Genomic DNA, 17,203 nt, shown 5'->3' with positions numbered 1-17,203 from the left:
CCCTGTTTCATCCTATGAACCTGTCCATGCTTTTTGAGCTAAGCTTTTGCAGAGTGACGTTTCCTGCCCCAAACTATCCTTCAGAACATTCCTCTCTCTTGCCTCCTCATTGCTGAGGCTCAAACAGAACTCATCTTTCAGGCACATTTTAAACACCTCAGCTTTTTGCAGCAGGGGCCAATCAGCAGTCAGAAGCGCAGCACTCATCCCATGCACGGTGCTGTGGAGATGCTTGCTCATGCAGACACTCACCAGCCCTACAATATACAGGGCCTGAAGAGCTCTGACATGATCCCTGACCTTACAGGCAGCTGGTCCCAGACCCATGGCTTCATGAAGAAGCACAGCTCTGGAAATCGGTAATGCAAACTGGCAGCACTAATTAGGGTCTTGTGTTTTCCCACAGCAACAAGCCACCTAGCAAGCCCTCCTTTCAGCTATCAGAGGTCCCTGGCACTGGTGGTGCTTTGGTGCACAACATTTTTCAAAAGCACCACATTCAAATAGTAAATGTGGTGAACAGAGACCTTGGACGCTTAACGCGCTGACTGGTCCTCCCCCACATACCTGCTCCTTGCAATTAAAACAAGGCAGAAAGGTCAGGAGGACCCAAATGGAGAGCTGCAAAGAGTTCAATTTCTACTTCTAATCCCACACTTGCCATTAAAATGCTGGGAAAGTCTTTCTGCAGGCTGGCTCAGGCCCCTTTTGCTTCAGAGAGGTGCCAGGAGAATGAGACCTTGCAGTAGAATTGAGGACATTTATTAATTAACTGCTAATTGTAGTGTTACTCTGGTGAACTTCACCTTCATACAGCAAAAATGACTGCAGCCCAAAATATTCAGAGATATTAATTTCCATAGGAAAACGTGGCTGAAATGCAGACCCTCCTACAGAACACGTGAAAGCCGTGATAATTGTCACATCCATTTTTAAAACGAGTGAAGGGTATTAACCTTTCATTGTATTTTTAACTCCGAGAATTTTATTAGTTTCTTTTCCTTTTTTTCTCTACGAGAACATATGACAGGAGGCTCGGGAAGGGGGAAGGAAGAGCTGTGGAAGCCGAATTTTAATTGCAAAGGCTCCTTCTCATTGTGTGTTGGTACTTTTTAGCAGGGACACCATCGGCTGTATTTCTCGCTCCAGCAGTACAGCAGCATATTGTCAGTATGCTGACAAGGGCAAAGGGGCGTGCTCGGTAATAAGACCTTGTATTTTAAATCTCTCCAATACAGCTGCCACTGTTGTAAAGCTTCTATATTTGGTCTTGAGCTACATGAAATCCTATTACATAAATAGCACACCTTGCCGTGTGTGATATTGACAATGCCGAGGCAGAGTTGCGTATTAATGCTTAAAAATTCTGCTCTGAGATAGATGCAGAACTCCTTCTTGTAGCTGGGGTGGGCCTGGACTGCTGTCTTCCTAGCAAATTACTCATTTTTATGTAAGGCTGATGCTGCTTACATCCACAAAGACTTCCACAGCAACAGCTACCATCGTGCACTCTTGCAATAGCACCGTCATTTGGCACATGAAACAGTAAAGCTGTGAAATGCTGCACAGCTCCAGAAAGCAGCTTGCTCCCTTTGCCTTGTTTTACAGCAGTGCAGTCACAAGTGATGTGGGGCACTGCAGAGCCAAGGGAAGGAAAGCCCTCGTGATGTGAGCCTGTTGCTCCCAGCATGTGGATCGCACAGAACTGAAACCTGTTCTGACCAGTATAAATTGCCTATCATTTTCCAAAGTGATGCCAAATCTCACTCATTCCATTACTCTTCCACTGCTTATCTCACTGCTGTCCAGCCTTCTCATGATCTAAGACCGCGCACTGTCCAAAGCCATCACAGCTGCAGAATGCTGCTGCCATCCTTACCTGACAAATCAAGTCTACATGAGATGTTTATCCTTTTGTGCAATAGAAGCCCTATTAGCCTATTAGCCCATTATTTTTTGTGCTTTTTTTTTTTTTTTTTTTTTTTTTTTTTTTTAATTGGTGTGTCCTAACTCATTTTTAAATTGAGTTTTCAAATAGAACCAAAATGGAAAATGCAGAGGAAAATAGCCGTAAATATCTTACCTATTAGTTACGCTTCTGGCACAGTTTCCATTGGATCTTTTATACTTTCAACTTGATTATCCATTTCAGCTGAAAACAAAACAAGACAGTGTTCAAATGCTGCTCACAAAACATGTGAAGTTTATCACCTTGAGTAAGAATCACTCTGCCCAAAAGGCACAGAGTTCAATTATCACACTAAAAATTCTGTGTTCTATCTATGTATCTCTTATGCCAGTTGTCTTAATCTGTAACTACACAGAATCTCTGATGAGTGGTTCTGCATGGGGTATACGCTTCAGCATCGCTGGAAATGCCAAGCCTCTGGATGCAGATTTTCACTTTCATCCGAATGCACTGAATTTCATTCTGGCGCCTACGAAAAATGGCCAGCTGACGAACTGAACAACCCTCCTCTGTCTCTGTAGGCAACCAGCAGATGTATAGGTACTTCCAAGGGGTGATTTAGAGCTTCACCAGGCAAAGTGGTCTTGACCCCTACCTGCTACTGCTGGCGTGTTGCTGTGCTGCGGTGAGGGGGTGACACGGACACACAATCATTTATTTGGCACCTGACGTGGAGATTTTTCATGTTGGCCATGCTAATGAGGGCTGCGGATCTCTTAGCTTCCCCATGTGAGAACGAAAGAGGAAGGATTTCCCGCATGGAGCCTTTGGCTGAGAGCAAAGCCTTTGATGTGAACACTGCCAGCAGGACCTGGGCTGCGCCGGGGGCTGGATGCAGATCCACCTCTAATTGCAGTGATGCTGCCTCTGCCTTTGACTGTCCTTGAACTGCAAACTGCTGGAGGGGCAACAGCACTACATTCCCACATGTACTAGTTTACTAGTGTACTATCAATTTACCCCAACAATCTTATTTTTACATATAAGATTACTGCCAAAAAAAAAAAAAAAAAAAAAAAAAGGAGATGATTTACACGGAAGGCTTAAGTGCATTTCAATATGACCACAGTTTAGATGTCATGACAAATCAACAGTGGCACGTGTGATTGGCTAAACACAAAAGGGTTCCTTCAGCACATGCATTTGTAGGATGAGTAGTAGTTAGTATCTGCTCTGAAATGAATTTGATCGAGGCCATTTATACATTTTTCTGCTTTTAACCTTGTCTTACTTTGTGGTCTCAGCTGCAGTCATTTGATGCGTGCGACAGGAAAACCCTCAAACCTGAATGAGAGATTTGGAAACTAAGGGAAGACAAGGGGAACAAAAGGCCAAAAATCAATAGCTACTTCCAGCCAGGCAGTACGATCTCTGACTCAATATCGTGTCAATACACCTGTTAGGATTGTGATGAATTATTTGTAAATTATTCATCATCCATATGCAGAACAGATCCCATAATGGCTTCCTGGATGTATGCAATGAATAACAAGAAAAGTATCCGCTCCTGATTATGGAGCTCTGATGCACATCGCATTTAGTGATGTTGTGTTCTTCGTCTGCATTTGCATAGCAAAGACAGGATGCTTAATAAAAAATCATTAAGGGAAGGCTGCTGTGCACTGATGACAGCAGCCTTTCTCAGCCTCATTATGCCAGCCGGTTTCACCAGCTTGGTTTTCTGTAAGTACCAGAAGGCTTTGCTCACATTTCAAAGAGATTTCTTTCAAAACCAAAGCTCCATTTGAAACCCGAGGTCAAGCTCTGTCAGCATCCCAAACGACCATGCCTCTTTCCCCCCTCTTGCATTTTTTAAAAGCTACCAACAGCCATCCCTGCTCTAGCTGACAGCACGTCACATCGGAGTGGGTGAGATGCAAACCACCCAGCACCTCTTGAAGGGCAATGCATAAGCACAGGGAGTCTTGAAACATGGAGCCAGAGGGGAAGTGGGAAGAACTGAGGTGCCCAAGGATTTCACCATCAGCTATTTTTCCACGTATGGGTGAATAAGCTCAGCTCTTTGCATTAACACTGACAGGGACAGAAAGATCTAACTGGAGGATAAGCTTCTGCAGACCACTGGGTGAACCCCTACAACAGATGTTGTTACGAGTCCACCTACGTAATCCTTGACACTTAGCCTGAAAAGCCACGGAGCACCTACTGAGGAGCAGATGGAGGGGCTGCCACCAGGAACAGGGGAACGAGACTCACGGCACGAGTCGGTGCTGGAACAATTTGGTTGGCCCCAAGTGTGCTACATCTAATCACAATGCAAGCCAGAAACAGGCTTCTTGCCACTAGAAGTTTTTACGTGTGTTAAACTGCTAAATCACATTACACACATCTAGAGCTGCCAGCTCAGCAGAGCACTTGAAGTTCAAGGCAGCTGCCCATCACCTACACGCAGCTTTACCAGTTCTGGAGCTTCGTGTGGGGGCTTTTTAAGACAGAAATAGGCACTTCCGTGCAATAGAAACGGAGTCTTCTGTCTGTTTTCTACTTAAATTCTGGCCTGCTGGGGAGGACCTGTGTGCATCTCCTCTCTCCATCTGTGAGCTGCTGAGCAGCTCTCAAATTAAGACTGCGAAAGAGTTTCCCCTCAAAAACAAGCAAGTTCCCTGCAAGGGGAGAAAAAACAAGGGGCGCAGAGTTCACACATGCGAAGTGGTGGCCGTGCTTCCACAGCATCCCTCCTCTCCCTGTGAGCCGGCCGCGTGCTTAAAGGTCACGGAGCCAGCAGTCATGGCACGGCATCTAAGCAGAGAAGACAGGTAAATCAGAGGTTGGAAAACTAAGTTCAGAGTTGTCTGAAAGAGATGACACGCTTTCCCCCAGAGGATAACGTGCTGTAAATCTGGATGGCAGATGAAAGAAAAGTATTATTGTATTGATTTAAATAGGAGCTCGGTCAGACTGCTACTTGCAAATGTCATCTGTTTCTTCAGCTGCTTCCTAAACAATGTCTCCCTTTGCGTCCATATCACTTGGCTATTGCACACTCAGCTGTAACTCCAGACTGCTCAGGAAAGAAAATTACCTATTTTGAATCAAACTGATTGTGCTGCAATGATATATGTGCACCTGTTTTCTTGGTAGTTACTCGCCTGTAGGATATTACAAAAACAATGTGTGATGGTGTTAACTGCTGAGATCTTGCTTTTGTGTCGCTCCTGTGAGTCACGTGAAGGTCAGGGCACTGGTGCCACACTCATCAGCTTGCAGTGGCTTATGAAACAAACCGAAGTTTCACTTTTGACTCTTCTTTTGTGCTTGCTGCATCTTTTTCTTTTCTCCTGTTCTGTCAGCAAGTCAAGATGCAGCTTTCCGCAGGCTTGAAATAAGCAAGGCCAATGAGTAACTCCATTATTGAAGGAGTGAAGAGCTTGATCCATCTAACACCAGCTGCAAACTAACATCTACCTCTGTAATCTCTAAAGCTTTGGCAAAGTAGAAAAAAAATTTGTCTCTGGGCAGTGAAACACTACCTGGGAAACCAGTTACCAAAGACTGCTTTTGTCATCGCTAAACAACGAACCAGAAAATCTGTCCTGGGCACAAGAAATTTAATATCCAGAGATCTTTGCTCTGGTTTCCAATGGAGATCACAAGCAGCAATCAGTATTACTGTATATCCACACCTATTTGTGCTTACACACACACACACACACAAACACCCCGATAGTTCCTGATGGACCATCATGGCCAGTTCTCAAATTCTAGTAAATTCTGAAATCACTATGAAGGCCCTGCCCACGAGATGGACACATGTTGAGAACCGCCTCAACTCTCTACACTCTGTGTTTATGGAGCACTTTTCACTGTGACATTGCACATGAAATTAAAAACCGGAGCTGAGATGCTGAGGGGAACCTGGTGAGACAGTCTTGTGCTTTCAGCTGGGAAGTGCTCTCCTGGGGCAGAAGGAAGGGGACCAGAGGAAAAACAGGCAATTTACAATAAAATTACCATCAGAGGGAATCTTTTTTATGTTTTGTTTTGCTTTAAATCTCAACTAGTACCTGGTACACTCAGAAATCTGGGAGGCTTTTTTTCAGTGAAATAAACTCATCAGATACATGAGGAATCCGATCTTTTTTTCAACCTTTTTTCTTTTTAGATACAGGATTCTTTATTTATTTTTAGTATGCAATGTAGGACTGCCTAAAAACAACCCTGTACTGTGATCCCGATAGCAAATTAGGCTGTGGAGAAAAAAAGACTTCCCGGGATGGCAGAGTATGCTGCTTTACTGAACACCATTTTCCTTTCCTTTTGCATAACAGGAATTCTGCAGAAAAGGAAGTTTCAAGATGAGCTCTATGTAAAAGATCATACAAGATAAGCAAAGAATGGAAGGAAAGAAACCGGTGAAGCTCACCGTTGCAGAAGCTGTCAGCTGAATCAGCTGTGCTGCGCTGCAGCACACATCCACAGTAGCCATGCGGATGCTCCTCTTTTCAGAAAGCAATCCCTACAGTTATTTCTTCAGTAAATTTGTTTTTTGGTAAGTAGCCCAGGCCATTCCAGGGATCCAAAATTAATGTCATCTAAAATGGCTACGGATTTTTTGGTTGATTTCTTCAGGAGATGAGGAGAGAAGGCTGTCCTGGCTTCATTCTGTGCAATTTCTAGTAATAGCATAATCTCCAGTATTAAAAAAGGCAAACCAAGCAGCAACCAAACCCATTAAGCATGCTTCCTTTCCCTGTTCTTACAAAAGCTTCTCTACGGTCCAGTATCAAAATCAGTCACCAGTCCAAATGCTGCAATATGATCCAACGTCAGAGAACAGAAACTGGCATTAGATGCTTTGTGTAATTAATGCCAAAAGGAATGCAATAGTTTTATCTTGGAGACGTAAACATTTTTGCCTTGAATTTATATTATGTGAACGCTGAAGACATTAAGGGATGAATCAGAAATTGGTCTGCACTACAGACAGGGGTCTCGTTGACGATGACAAACAAAACGGGGAATGGAAGCCCAAACCTGGGAACACTGCCTTTTGAGGCAGTCAAAAGGACCTTTCAGTCAAAATCCAAAAGAGTCCCCCATGTGGTTTCGTTAAGCTACAGGAGACCATCCAGAAGAACGACAAAGTGTTTGCCTTACTAAAATCTAAGCACCAGGACCCTGATCCCATCCAGCATTTCTTTACACACAGGAAGAGTGCAGATGGCAATTTTTTTTGTTTAAGAACTGGTTACGTATGGTGAGCTGGAGCAGGGATTTAGTACTCAGCCCATGCCAGCCAGACAGCCAGGTCGTCTTCTTACCAAAGCAACTGACCAAAAATTATTTCATCAAGTTGCAGGCTGGGACAATTGGGTTACTAATGTTCACAGACCCAACTGGAAATGCTGCTAGGTCACAGCATCATGATAGTTTTATTAGCAGGAAATGTTCTAGGGAAATAATTTCTGTTTTCTACCAGACTGAGTTATACTAGGACTTCCTTTCCTCTGAAGGGAAATCAGCTCTGAGCCAGAACAAGCTTACATGTTGACCTCTAATTGACATTAAGTTCGGAGTAGCTATAGAACCAATGCTTGCCTCAGGATGGAGTCAGGCACCGTCTCAGAAGCTTTTACAAATACTATTTTCTGACTCCTCTGTGAGATGAGATACATCTTGGCCAAATCAATTTCCAGACCAAAATTACAGCAGGCCTAAAATACCGCATAGTTAAAAGGCAAGCAGATTGAATGTATCAACTGAACATATACACTGAGCCAATTAGAAAAGCAGAGGTATGAAAAGGGCTTTCAAGGAAGTACTGTGGACTCAATTTTATGAGAAACACACTCCACTGAATCTTGATGGACCGCTGGGAATGTGCATCCAGACCTAAAAAGACCCGGGAATAATTGTAAAAAACAAACAAACAAACAAACAAACAAACAAAACTAACCTCATAAGTCTCTAACAGGTAACAGCAGAAATTCACAAAATCACAGAACTGCAGGGGTTGGAAGGGATCATCGAATCCAACACCCTGCTAAAGCAGTTCCCTACAACAGGTCACACAGGCAGGCGTCCAGATGGGCCTTGAGTATCTTCAGAGAAGGAGACTCCACCACCTCTCTGGGCAGCCTGCTACAGTGCTCTGTCAACCTTACCGTAAAGGAATGGAACTTCCCATGCTCAAGTTTTAGGCCACTGCTCCTTGTCCTATCGCTATGCACCACCGAGAAGAGCCTGGCCTCATCCATTTGCTTCCCACCTCCCTTTAGACATTTATGAACATTAATCTGATCGCCCTTCAAGTCATCTTTTCCCCAGGCTGCACAGCCCCAGGTCTCTCAGCCTTTCCTCATGAGGGAGATGCTCCGGGCCTTTCATCGTCTTTGTGGCCCTCTGCTGCACTCCTTTTAGGAGATCCCTGTCTGTTTTGAACTGGGGAAGGGGCTTAGGCCCAGAACTGAAGACAGTGTTCTAAATCTGGCCTCAGCGGGGCAGAGTAGAGGGGGAGGATCGAATCACCTCCCTTGCCCCGCTGGCCACGCTCTTTGCAATGCATCCCAGGATATCACTGGCCTTCTTGGCCACTAGGGCACACTGCTGGCTCTCAGAAGTTTCAGTTGAAGAGATAATAAAGAGAATTCTTATTCTGGGGGGTAAGCATACAGACAAACCTTAGGAAGGCATGCTACTTGTGTACTACTGACAGTGAAAATGTTAGAACAACGAACCGTCATTACTCGAAGCTTCTGTTGCTTCACATGCAAGTTCAACCTTCATAGGCTCTGCAGAAGTTTCCTTTTGCTCTTGCACCCCTGTAAGTGAAAGGAGAAAAACTGGAACTTAAGTACCTGATTAACATATAATGCTCAAACTCTGTACGCCTATTCTTTTCTGGATTTTTTTTTTCTTATGGCATGCTTTTACCTTTATAGACTGTGCTGCTGTAAAATGGCAGGTTTCTGAGAAAAGGCAGGGGATATGAGGGGTGGAACATGGTTTGAAAATAATTGCTTAAATATTTGCACTTATCTGCACTCCTTTCTAAGTAGGATTGTTAAAACCCCATCGCAGTGTATGCTTCTGTCTCCCTGCTGTTCTTCTCCTCAGCATTTTTGTAGAAGCCTTTATGCTCATAAACTGCAGTATGTGATGGGGACCTAATCACACTTATGAGCTTCTCCAGCTAGCAGAATAAAAATAGATACAGCGAGAGTTCAAACATACCCATAGTCAGACACAAACTAGAATCTGAATTTAGGCAAACGCACTTCATTGCTGAAACTCAACATTTTTATCTCTTCTGCCTCAGGCTTGTCTGCAAACTTAGATTCAATCTCTTAACAGTATTTGAAATGGGGAAGAAAAACTGCATTTGCTGTTTCATATGCAGTGCTACTGATACTCTTCCATTTGGAGTGCCAAGAAGCCAGTTTTTAGTTCATTTCCACCAGAGCACTGCTCTGCTACTGTGGCCACCATAAACTGCTGCCTTGCCCGGTGGTCCAGCTCCAGGATGCCAAGCTATCGGTTGCTAAGCAATCGAGACACTGGGGGAGCTGAGAGGAAACAGCAAAGCGTAGCAAGGACTGAAACATTTTGCAGGGGGTTCACTCGTGAGCGGAAATTATTTATCACCGCAGCAACAGACGTAGAACATTCTAAGTAATAGACACCTTTCTGTATGGGTTGAGAGTGTCTTTATAAAATGCACTGCAGTGCACTCCATTCCGTTTGTCCATAAGCATGTATTTCCCGCTGAAGCTTTCCTTCTGATTGTATCTGCAATCCCAGGTGCTGTGACAGAGATGTCAGCCCCCTCTGCGCACCCTATGACGGTGATGCTGCTCTCACAGGCAACTTCTGGCACACTGCCTGTACTTCTACCAAGTGTCAAAATGCTAAAACGGGGGCCCAGCAAATGCAGAACCAACAAATCAGCCCCATTCACTGTTTCACTGAGTGCGGAGGGAAGCACGATGGACAGTGTCACAGTGAGAGATGTTGCCTGCCCTTTTAACAGAAAGGTCCCATGTGTGCTGCTCTTCCATGAGCTTGGATGAACGGCTACATGAGAAACAACACTGTGGAAAATCACCACCCCACCACGAACACAGCATCTCCCTGTGAGATGCCCATGTGCTTGCTGCAAGGATTCAGGACCCCTGCTAAATGTGGGTGCTCTCCTGCTGGCAGTTGATGCCAGCGGATCAGGCTTTGCCCACTCTCCAGCACCGTCTACGAATCAAACAAAGGGGATGCAATGTGACAGCTAACGTCTGGGCTCTCAGCTCCTCTAGCAGCTTGAGCTGCCTCCACGGCTGGCAGCTCCTCAATGCCTGCCCAGAGTTCCCGGCCCTACCCCAAGATCTCCCATTAACTAGCCAGCACGCCTGGCTTCACCACGCTGCCGAAAGGCTTCTCGCTTTCCACTTCAGAAATCCCTCATGCAGCTGACAGGTGCAAAGCATTATTGGCACGGTGCGAGCTGAAGACAGAACCTAATTAAAGCCACAGCATTTTGTGCGCACACGTGTTGGTGTGTGCACGCTTGTACTAATTGGGGCTGCTGAAAGCAGAAGGTGTCAAGAGCCCCCAACACAAAAAGCCTCAGGGTGGGCAGCCCTCAAGGGAGACCCAAAGGGCAACAACAGCTGCAGCAAATCTGTAAAATTGCTTTTCATAAGGTTGAGGGCTATGAACATTGTCAGAAGAACACTAGCATGTGTCCTACACTTCCCCTTCCTTCCGAGTCTGCTTAGCTGATTCGCCATCCCTTCGGGGACTGGATTATGGCCACATTGTGCTTTTTATGGCATATGTTGATTGCTGCAGATTGTCAGCAAGAAACGGGTAGCGAGACACATTGTTCAGGGACGAAGGAGGCAGGAGATATTCTAGACCTTCACAAAGCTGAGTACCACTGCAAACCTTGGGAGGGTGCTTGTGCGCTCTACCAGCTGATTTTGGGAAAGACTTTCAACCCGTGTTAACATAAATCTTCATTTCTTCCCTTGCTCTTGTTACAGGATGTGGACAGCGGCACTTCACCACGCTGCTGTGCACGCGGGAGGGACATGATCTGCAAAGCTTCTTCCCTGCCGTGCAATAACACCGAGCGCCTCATGGAAACGAGCCCATTTCCCATTAACAGCAGGACCTGAACAAAACCAGCAAGGCAGCGACAGCCCGTTCATTCCAGAGCCCTTCCCCACTCTGGATTGCTACAGGCTAGAGCACAAACAAGAGAGGTATTTCGGGTCTTGGGGCACCACAGAACTGGAGGGAGCCTGAGAGGTGCTGCTTTCAGTTCCAATTACCGAAGCCAGTTGTGCTCCTGGCAGAGCTCACTGCCCCGGCCCTTTGCGGGCTGCTTACACAGCTAGCAGTGACAGCAGGATGCCAGGGCAGGCAAAGGCACTCCCAGCCTTCTTAAGCAGGCCAGACAAATATTTAGCAGGCAGATAGAAATCTATGTCCTGTTATTTTTTCTTTTTTTTTTTTTTTCCTTCCTCTCCAGTCACAACCTATTGGTAGTTCCACGCAGTTCGAGCTAATGCACTGCTCTTCCTCTGGAGAAACACAACTTCAAATTCGCATGCAATTCACAAAATTAAAATGAACAGAGAGGTAAGATACCTATATCCATTCTCCACACTCCTGATAAATTAGCAAGTGAGGAGTGTAACTCCTCCTCTTGCACAAGATTTATGTCTATATGCAGGCAATGATGCAGGCTTAGGAGCTGTAATGCAGAGCAATCCATACAACTTATTTTTTTACCTGATCATCAGCAAGGCTTTGCTGTGTGCTGAAGAGTGCCTCTGTCATCAGGGGAAAGAGGCAGGTTCCTCTCCCAGGTAACTCAAAGCAGAATCCTACCTCAAGTCTCTCCAGAACCAATGAGATCAGCCTGACTCTAGGGCGTTGATTTGCTGCTGACTGTGAGGCATTTGGGAAGATGGAGTGCTCATGGCAGAGCCCAGCCTCACCAGAGCCCTCCTGGTGCCTCTGGGCTCCAGAGCAGGAACCTGGATTTCTGCAGTGAATTTCCAGTTATAGTACCATGGACAAGCTTTAAGACAAACAGAAAAATGAGATTTCATGTATGAATGAGTCCCACCAGTACAATCGGGCAACACCAAGATAACGCGGATCTGAAAAAATCCCCAATGTTTGTTAGAAGCCTTGTAACTAAGAGCAAAATCCTTGCCTTAGGATCATTCTGAATTCTTGAAGAAAAGCAGTTAGCCATAACATAAAAACAGTCCAAGGCTGCCACTACTGTGTTTTTGCAGGTAAAATGGCAAGGTTGTTACTGCTGAAAAATACCTACAGAACAGATTTGTTGGGTAATGCCACAGGATTTCCAATAAACTGCTCTTCTGCCCATGGACAATTTGCAACCAAGGGAAATTCACCAGGTGTAAGTTATGTGTCTAGCAGCCACTTCTACTCTGGTTATATACCTTGAAAAAAACACCTCAGTCATTATGTAATATGAAAATTACATTGTAGCTATTCTGAATGATGCAGATTTCCGCAACACACAGCCGCTAAATTAAATTTATTATTCTACATTTAGCTGTAAATATGCTTCCCCTAATTGGGAGACAGTGAGAAATGGGGGCTCGCTAAAATCTGAATTTCTCCAGTTAAAATTTGAAGGCACCATTTTCCATCTGCAGCAACAAAAATGAAAGACAGAGCTCTTGTGACCCAGAGCTGCACTGTCTTATCTGTCAAAACTAGTTCCACTTCTCCTGCTCTGCAAATAGTCGGGGCTGCTTTTTTCCTTCTTCCCATCCATTTCACTGTAGCTGTTTGCTAATGTTACTGTCAAGCATTCGTGTACTTTGTTTACTACTGCGTTTTGGTAGCATAAATGCTGCTTCACTTAGGAACTGGAGAATCTGGCTTTGCTCTGTTCACCATCTCCATCCGGCACGACTGACCCCTTTTGACCACACCAAATACCCCCACAAATAAGATTTACACCGCATTTTTGCATGGTTCTATATGCAGAAGTGCCCTACCTCCTGCTCTCAGGGCTCTGAGCCACAGCAGCCACAGCCCTGCTTAATTTTGTTACGCTGAAGGCTGGGGGCAATTCCCCCCCTCACCATCCTTCTGTGACGTCCGGGTCGAGTACGAGTCTGAGGCTCTATTCAGTGCAGCTTCATTAACAAACGTCTCCATCTGTTCAATCAGGAATCTTTTACCTTGATCAAAAAACTCCCTGGCAATTAGGCACCGCAGAGATGAAAAGAAAGCTCGAGATGTCAGAGGAAGGAGCGCTGGCTGGGACGCCAGCTTTGCCAGGCGCTGGAAAGAGCTGAGCATCATTTCTTAATGCCGCTGTTAGGATTTGCAGCCCCTTCATCATTAAATCGAGTGTTTACCCTCCCTTGTGGCATTTTGGCTCTGTCTCCAAGAGCAGCAGAGCGATGAGGCTCCCCGTCCCCGTGGCGCAGCGTGCATCGCGTCAGCTCTGTGTTTGTGCACGCGTCTGTACCTAAAGGCACTGTTATTTCCAGGCTCAAGCTGAACGGCAATTCTTTTAAAACGTGATTTAAGAGTGTCTTAGAAGTGCTTATCCCTACCCTTTTTCGGTTCTTTATTAAATATACTCTTAGTAAATCTCATTATGCCTTTTTTTCCCTAAAGGTGGGAATGGGAGTGCAGGGAGGATTGTCTCCCAGCAATCTGGTCCGTAAGACCCATACAAATTGGGCGTCTCTAAAGTCGCTAATGCCCATCAGGAGCTCTTTGTCTCTTTTGTCTCTCTGTAACAACAGGATAGACCTGCACACAGCAGGCTCTTGATGAATACAAGGGCATATCATTCGCAGAAAAGGCCTTTCTGAATTTCTCTTCTGACAAAGAGGCCATGCTGCTGTTTTCCAGATGCTCTTTCTGTGAAACCTCTCATCAAAGAAGAACCCTACAGCAGGGAATATCTGAAATGGAGCACCCAGAGGCTTTCAATTGAATTCTTTGACTGCTGACTGTTAACATAACTAAAATGTTGCCGGGTACTATTCAAACTAGCAGATTACCTGGCCCGAGCTGCTTTCAGAGCTCTTGCACTCCATCTCCCTGTCTGTAAATGAGGCAGAGAGCACGCTCAAAAGCGTAGGTGTTCTGAATACAGAGTTCTCTAGAAACAGCATTATTTACCTTCCTTTCCCATTCTGTTATTTTCCCTGTCACTTGTAACTGCTTACCAAATTCACATGTTACACAGCTCAGTTCCTGATCACCTCCAGCTTCCTGTTGCTAAAATACTCATGGATGCAAGGAATGGCTGCACTGGAGGATCCTTACACATAAAGGATCCAGAGGAACCCTCCAGGTCTTCCGAGCTCTGGCTTCCATCAGGGAGAACTGATGTTTGGGCACGCAGAATGCCTCTTATTCCTCAAGCACTGGAACAACCACCAGCTGCCCAAATGATGCCTGGACATCCACACTCACAGTAATGCATTTTTCCTGCACACCCACCACACATATTGCCACACTTCTTGTCTGTCTCCAGCTATCCTTGTAGAGCAGGTTTAATACCTTTCTGCACGACTAATCCAGAGTGAGGATGCAATCCTTCATTTTGAAGAGCTGACTCAGGTGCCCAATAGCTTTCGCAGGCCTTGCTTTCCCCTCCATCACGAACAACTGAATTGCTCGCCCTGCTGCTGGATTTTCCATCAGCACACACTGTGCCCCTATTCCATTTCAATTTTGCATTCGCCGTACTTTCTGAGCATTTCAAATAATCCTGATGCAACTGCAGCAAAGCAATAGACTGTGAAAGCAAAGAGGTCCTGGATCTCATAAGCAGGTCTGATTTATCAGAGCAGCACGCTATTTATTTCAGAAACGGTAAAGAAATTTTTGGTTCCCCTCTACAGGAGCCGCCCCGAACAGAAGAAACCACGTCAACCCTCGGCTCTAAGCAGCTGTACCAGCACCAGGCAGGCACTGCAAGCAAATAACAATGATAATTATTGGAAAACTGAATCATATTAAGGGGCGAGAGGGAGGGAGTAAGAATGTGAAAAGACAAAAACAGCCACTTGCTCAAGAGCTGGTAGAGAGAAAAATCCCTTCTAAACATACCCAAACTCTCAAGCAAGCACCCATGTATTTTAAGTCTCCAACCCCAGCTACAAGGAAGAGCACACCACGGTGAAAAAGCATGCCGTGAGCACAGGACAAAAGGAGGCTTTGCCCAAGTTTCTGATAGAGTGTAGCCAGGGCTGCTCACCCTTACAACTGCAAACATTTACTTCTGGGGTCACTGCTTCTGAAAGAGATAACTGCTAAGTCAAAGAGGAGCCCTGGAAAATACTCTGCTCAATTCCTTTTCAAGGAGACTATTGCCAAGCGTATGAAGAATGAGCTTCAAAGTGGCAGGGAAGAGCAGCAGAAGGGTAAATAAAGAGTGTATGGTTTTACCTGAAAAGCAGTAACAAAATACTGTGTGGGAGAGAAAGAGATGCTTCCCTTTTATTCCTCCACAGACCCCAGCCTAAATTTGGTGGCTTAAAATAGAACAGAATGTTCTCAGTGACGAGAGCACAAGAAAGTTCAGCAAAGTTCTGTTAATGGATGGTACCTTGCAGGCACACTGTAATTTTCAAACATTTTGTGATGCAAAGATGCAGCAGTCAGCATGAAAAAGTGAAAAACACACACTTGTTAAAACAAATCCCACTTCCTAAAAACTTGGATAACTAGAGGTATTGTTCACCTCACACCTGGCTGAAACATCTTGCTATTTGGAAAGAGCACTTCCATTTCCAAAAGCTTAACGAGACACAGCCAAGCTCTCTGTTTTAATTTTGTAAGCCTGCTAGCTTCCTAGAATTAAGCTCAACAGAATATGAAACTCATTCGCTGGAAAGAAAAGTGGTAATTGGCAGCACTCAATCACAAAGACCTTACAGGTGATACTTATCATCTTTTTTCCCCTACCAAGAGACGTGATGATCATTTTTCAAAAACAAATGAATGACTGAATCCAGGTTGTGGGGTTTTTTTTGTTGTTCGTTTTTTAAAAGAGTTCTACTTGGAGTCTTCTAAATCTTTACAGTCAGCTTTGACTACATGGTGATTAACACAAATCTACGTTAAAGAAATCATTTCCCTACTGAAATCCTCACCTATTTGTGTTTTTCAGGTGTGTTGCTTTGGACCTGGGTGGTGACTCACCAACACATAACAGGCATTTAAACACCACATGCACACACACAATCAAGGGCAATAAGAAATTTTACATAAATGGCTTGGGGTTGTTTTCCCTCAGTAAAGAAGGGGACAGCCCGGTGACAGATGACAGCGCTGGCTGTGTTATTGAAGGTGATCCTCCTCACTCTGCTGGGGAAGCACTGTGTGCTCTGTGGAAGACATCAATGAAATCTGGCTTCTGGAGATCTGCGCTGTTTTTGCAGTGTGTCATTAATGCTGATTGTTATTCCCATTTCTCCAGTGAAAGCATGTCTTTCTCCTCTACAATAATGTGTGAGTCAACACTAGTCAGGCCTCAAAGGGCTCAGAGGAAAACCAAACATACTGCAAGTCCAATATTACTTACCTTGTATGCACTGCTGTCATTTTAAATTTCTACTGATTACTTGATAAATGTAAGAGAAAAATGATGATTAAGTAGGGGAAGATGGTTTCCTAGAATCAACGTCAAAGCACTGCAATATAATCATGGAAATACAGAATCATCAAGGTTGGAAAAGACCACAAGATCACCAAGTCCAACCCCAGCCCACCCCCACCATGCCTGCTGCCCATGTCCCTCAGTGCCACATCCCCACGGCTCTGGGACACCTCCAGGGACGGTGACTCCACCACTCCTTGGGCAACCTGTGCCACTGCATCACTGCTCTGAGGAGGAATTTTTCCTAATATTCCTCCAGCCACTTATTTACCCAGCAAAGATTTCACCCCTCCAAGTCATGGGCTGCCAGCTTCTCCAGAAGAATTCTGTGGGAGTCAGTGCCAAAGTTTAGGTAGATCACATGCATGGTCTTTTCCTCATTCACCAGGCAGGTCAGCTGGCCATAGGAGATGAGGTTGGTCAAGGAGTACCTGCATTTTGTGAACCCATGCTGGCTGGGTTTGAACCCCTGGTTGTCTGGCACATATCGTGCGACTGCACTCAAGATCATCTGCTTCATTCTGTTCCCCAATACCAAGGTCAGGCTGACAGGCCTGCAGTTCCCCTGATCCTTCTTCCAATCATTTTTGTAGACGTGC

At 45.1% G+C, this 17,203-nt stretch overlaps 1 protein-coding gene across 1 annotated transcript in view; it reads right to left on the bottom strand.

Annotated features, from left to right (window-relative positions):
- Positions 1-2,082: 2,082 nt before the first annotated feature.
- The window catches only part of MACROD2 (mono-ADP ribosylhydrolase 2), a gene marked incomplete at its 5' end in the record, with an annotated part of 837,700 nt that continues 822,579 nt past the window's right edge, over positions 2,083-17,203 (bottom strand). Inside the window, 2 exon segments of the mRNA XM_079550710.1 lie at positions 2,083-2,152; positions 8,668-8,751. Of these exon segments, the coding sequence (XP_079406836.1) occupies positions 2,091-2,152; positions 8,668-8,751 (146 nt within the window). The 3' untranslated portion in view covers positions 2,083-2,090.

The sequence above is a fragment of the Tetrao urogallus genome (genome assembly GCF_951394365.1).
Source record: "Tetrao urogallus genome assembly, chromosome: 2".
In the NCBI taxonomy this organism is placed as follows: Eukaryota; Metazoa; Chordata; class Aves; order Galliformes; family Phasianidae; genus Tetrao; species Tetrao urogallus.
This window is presented reverse-complemented; position numbering and strand designations above follow the sequence as displayed.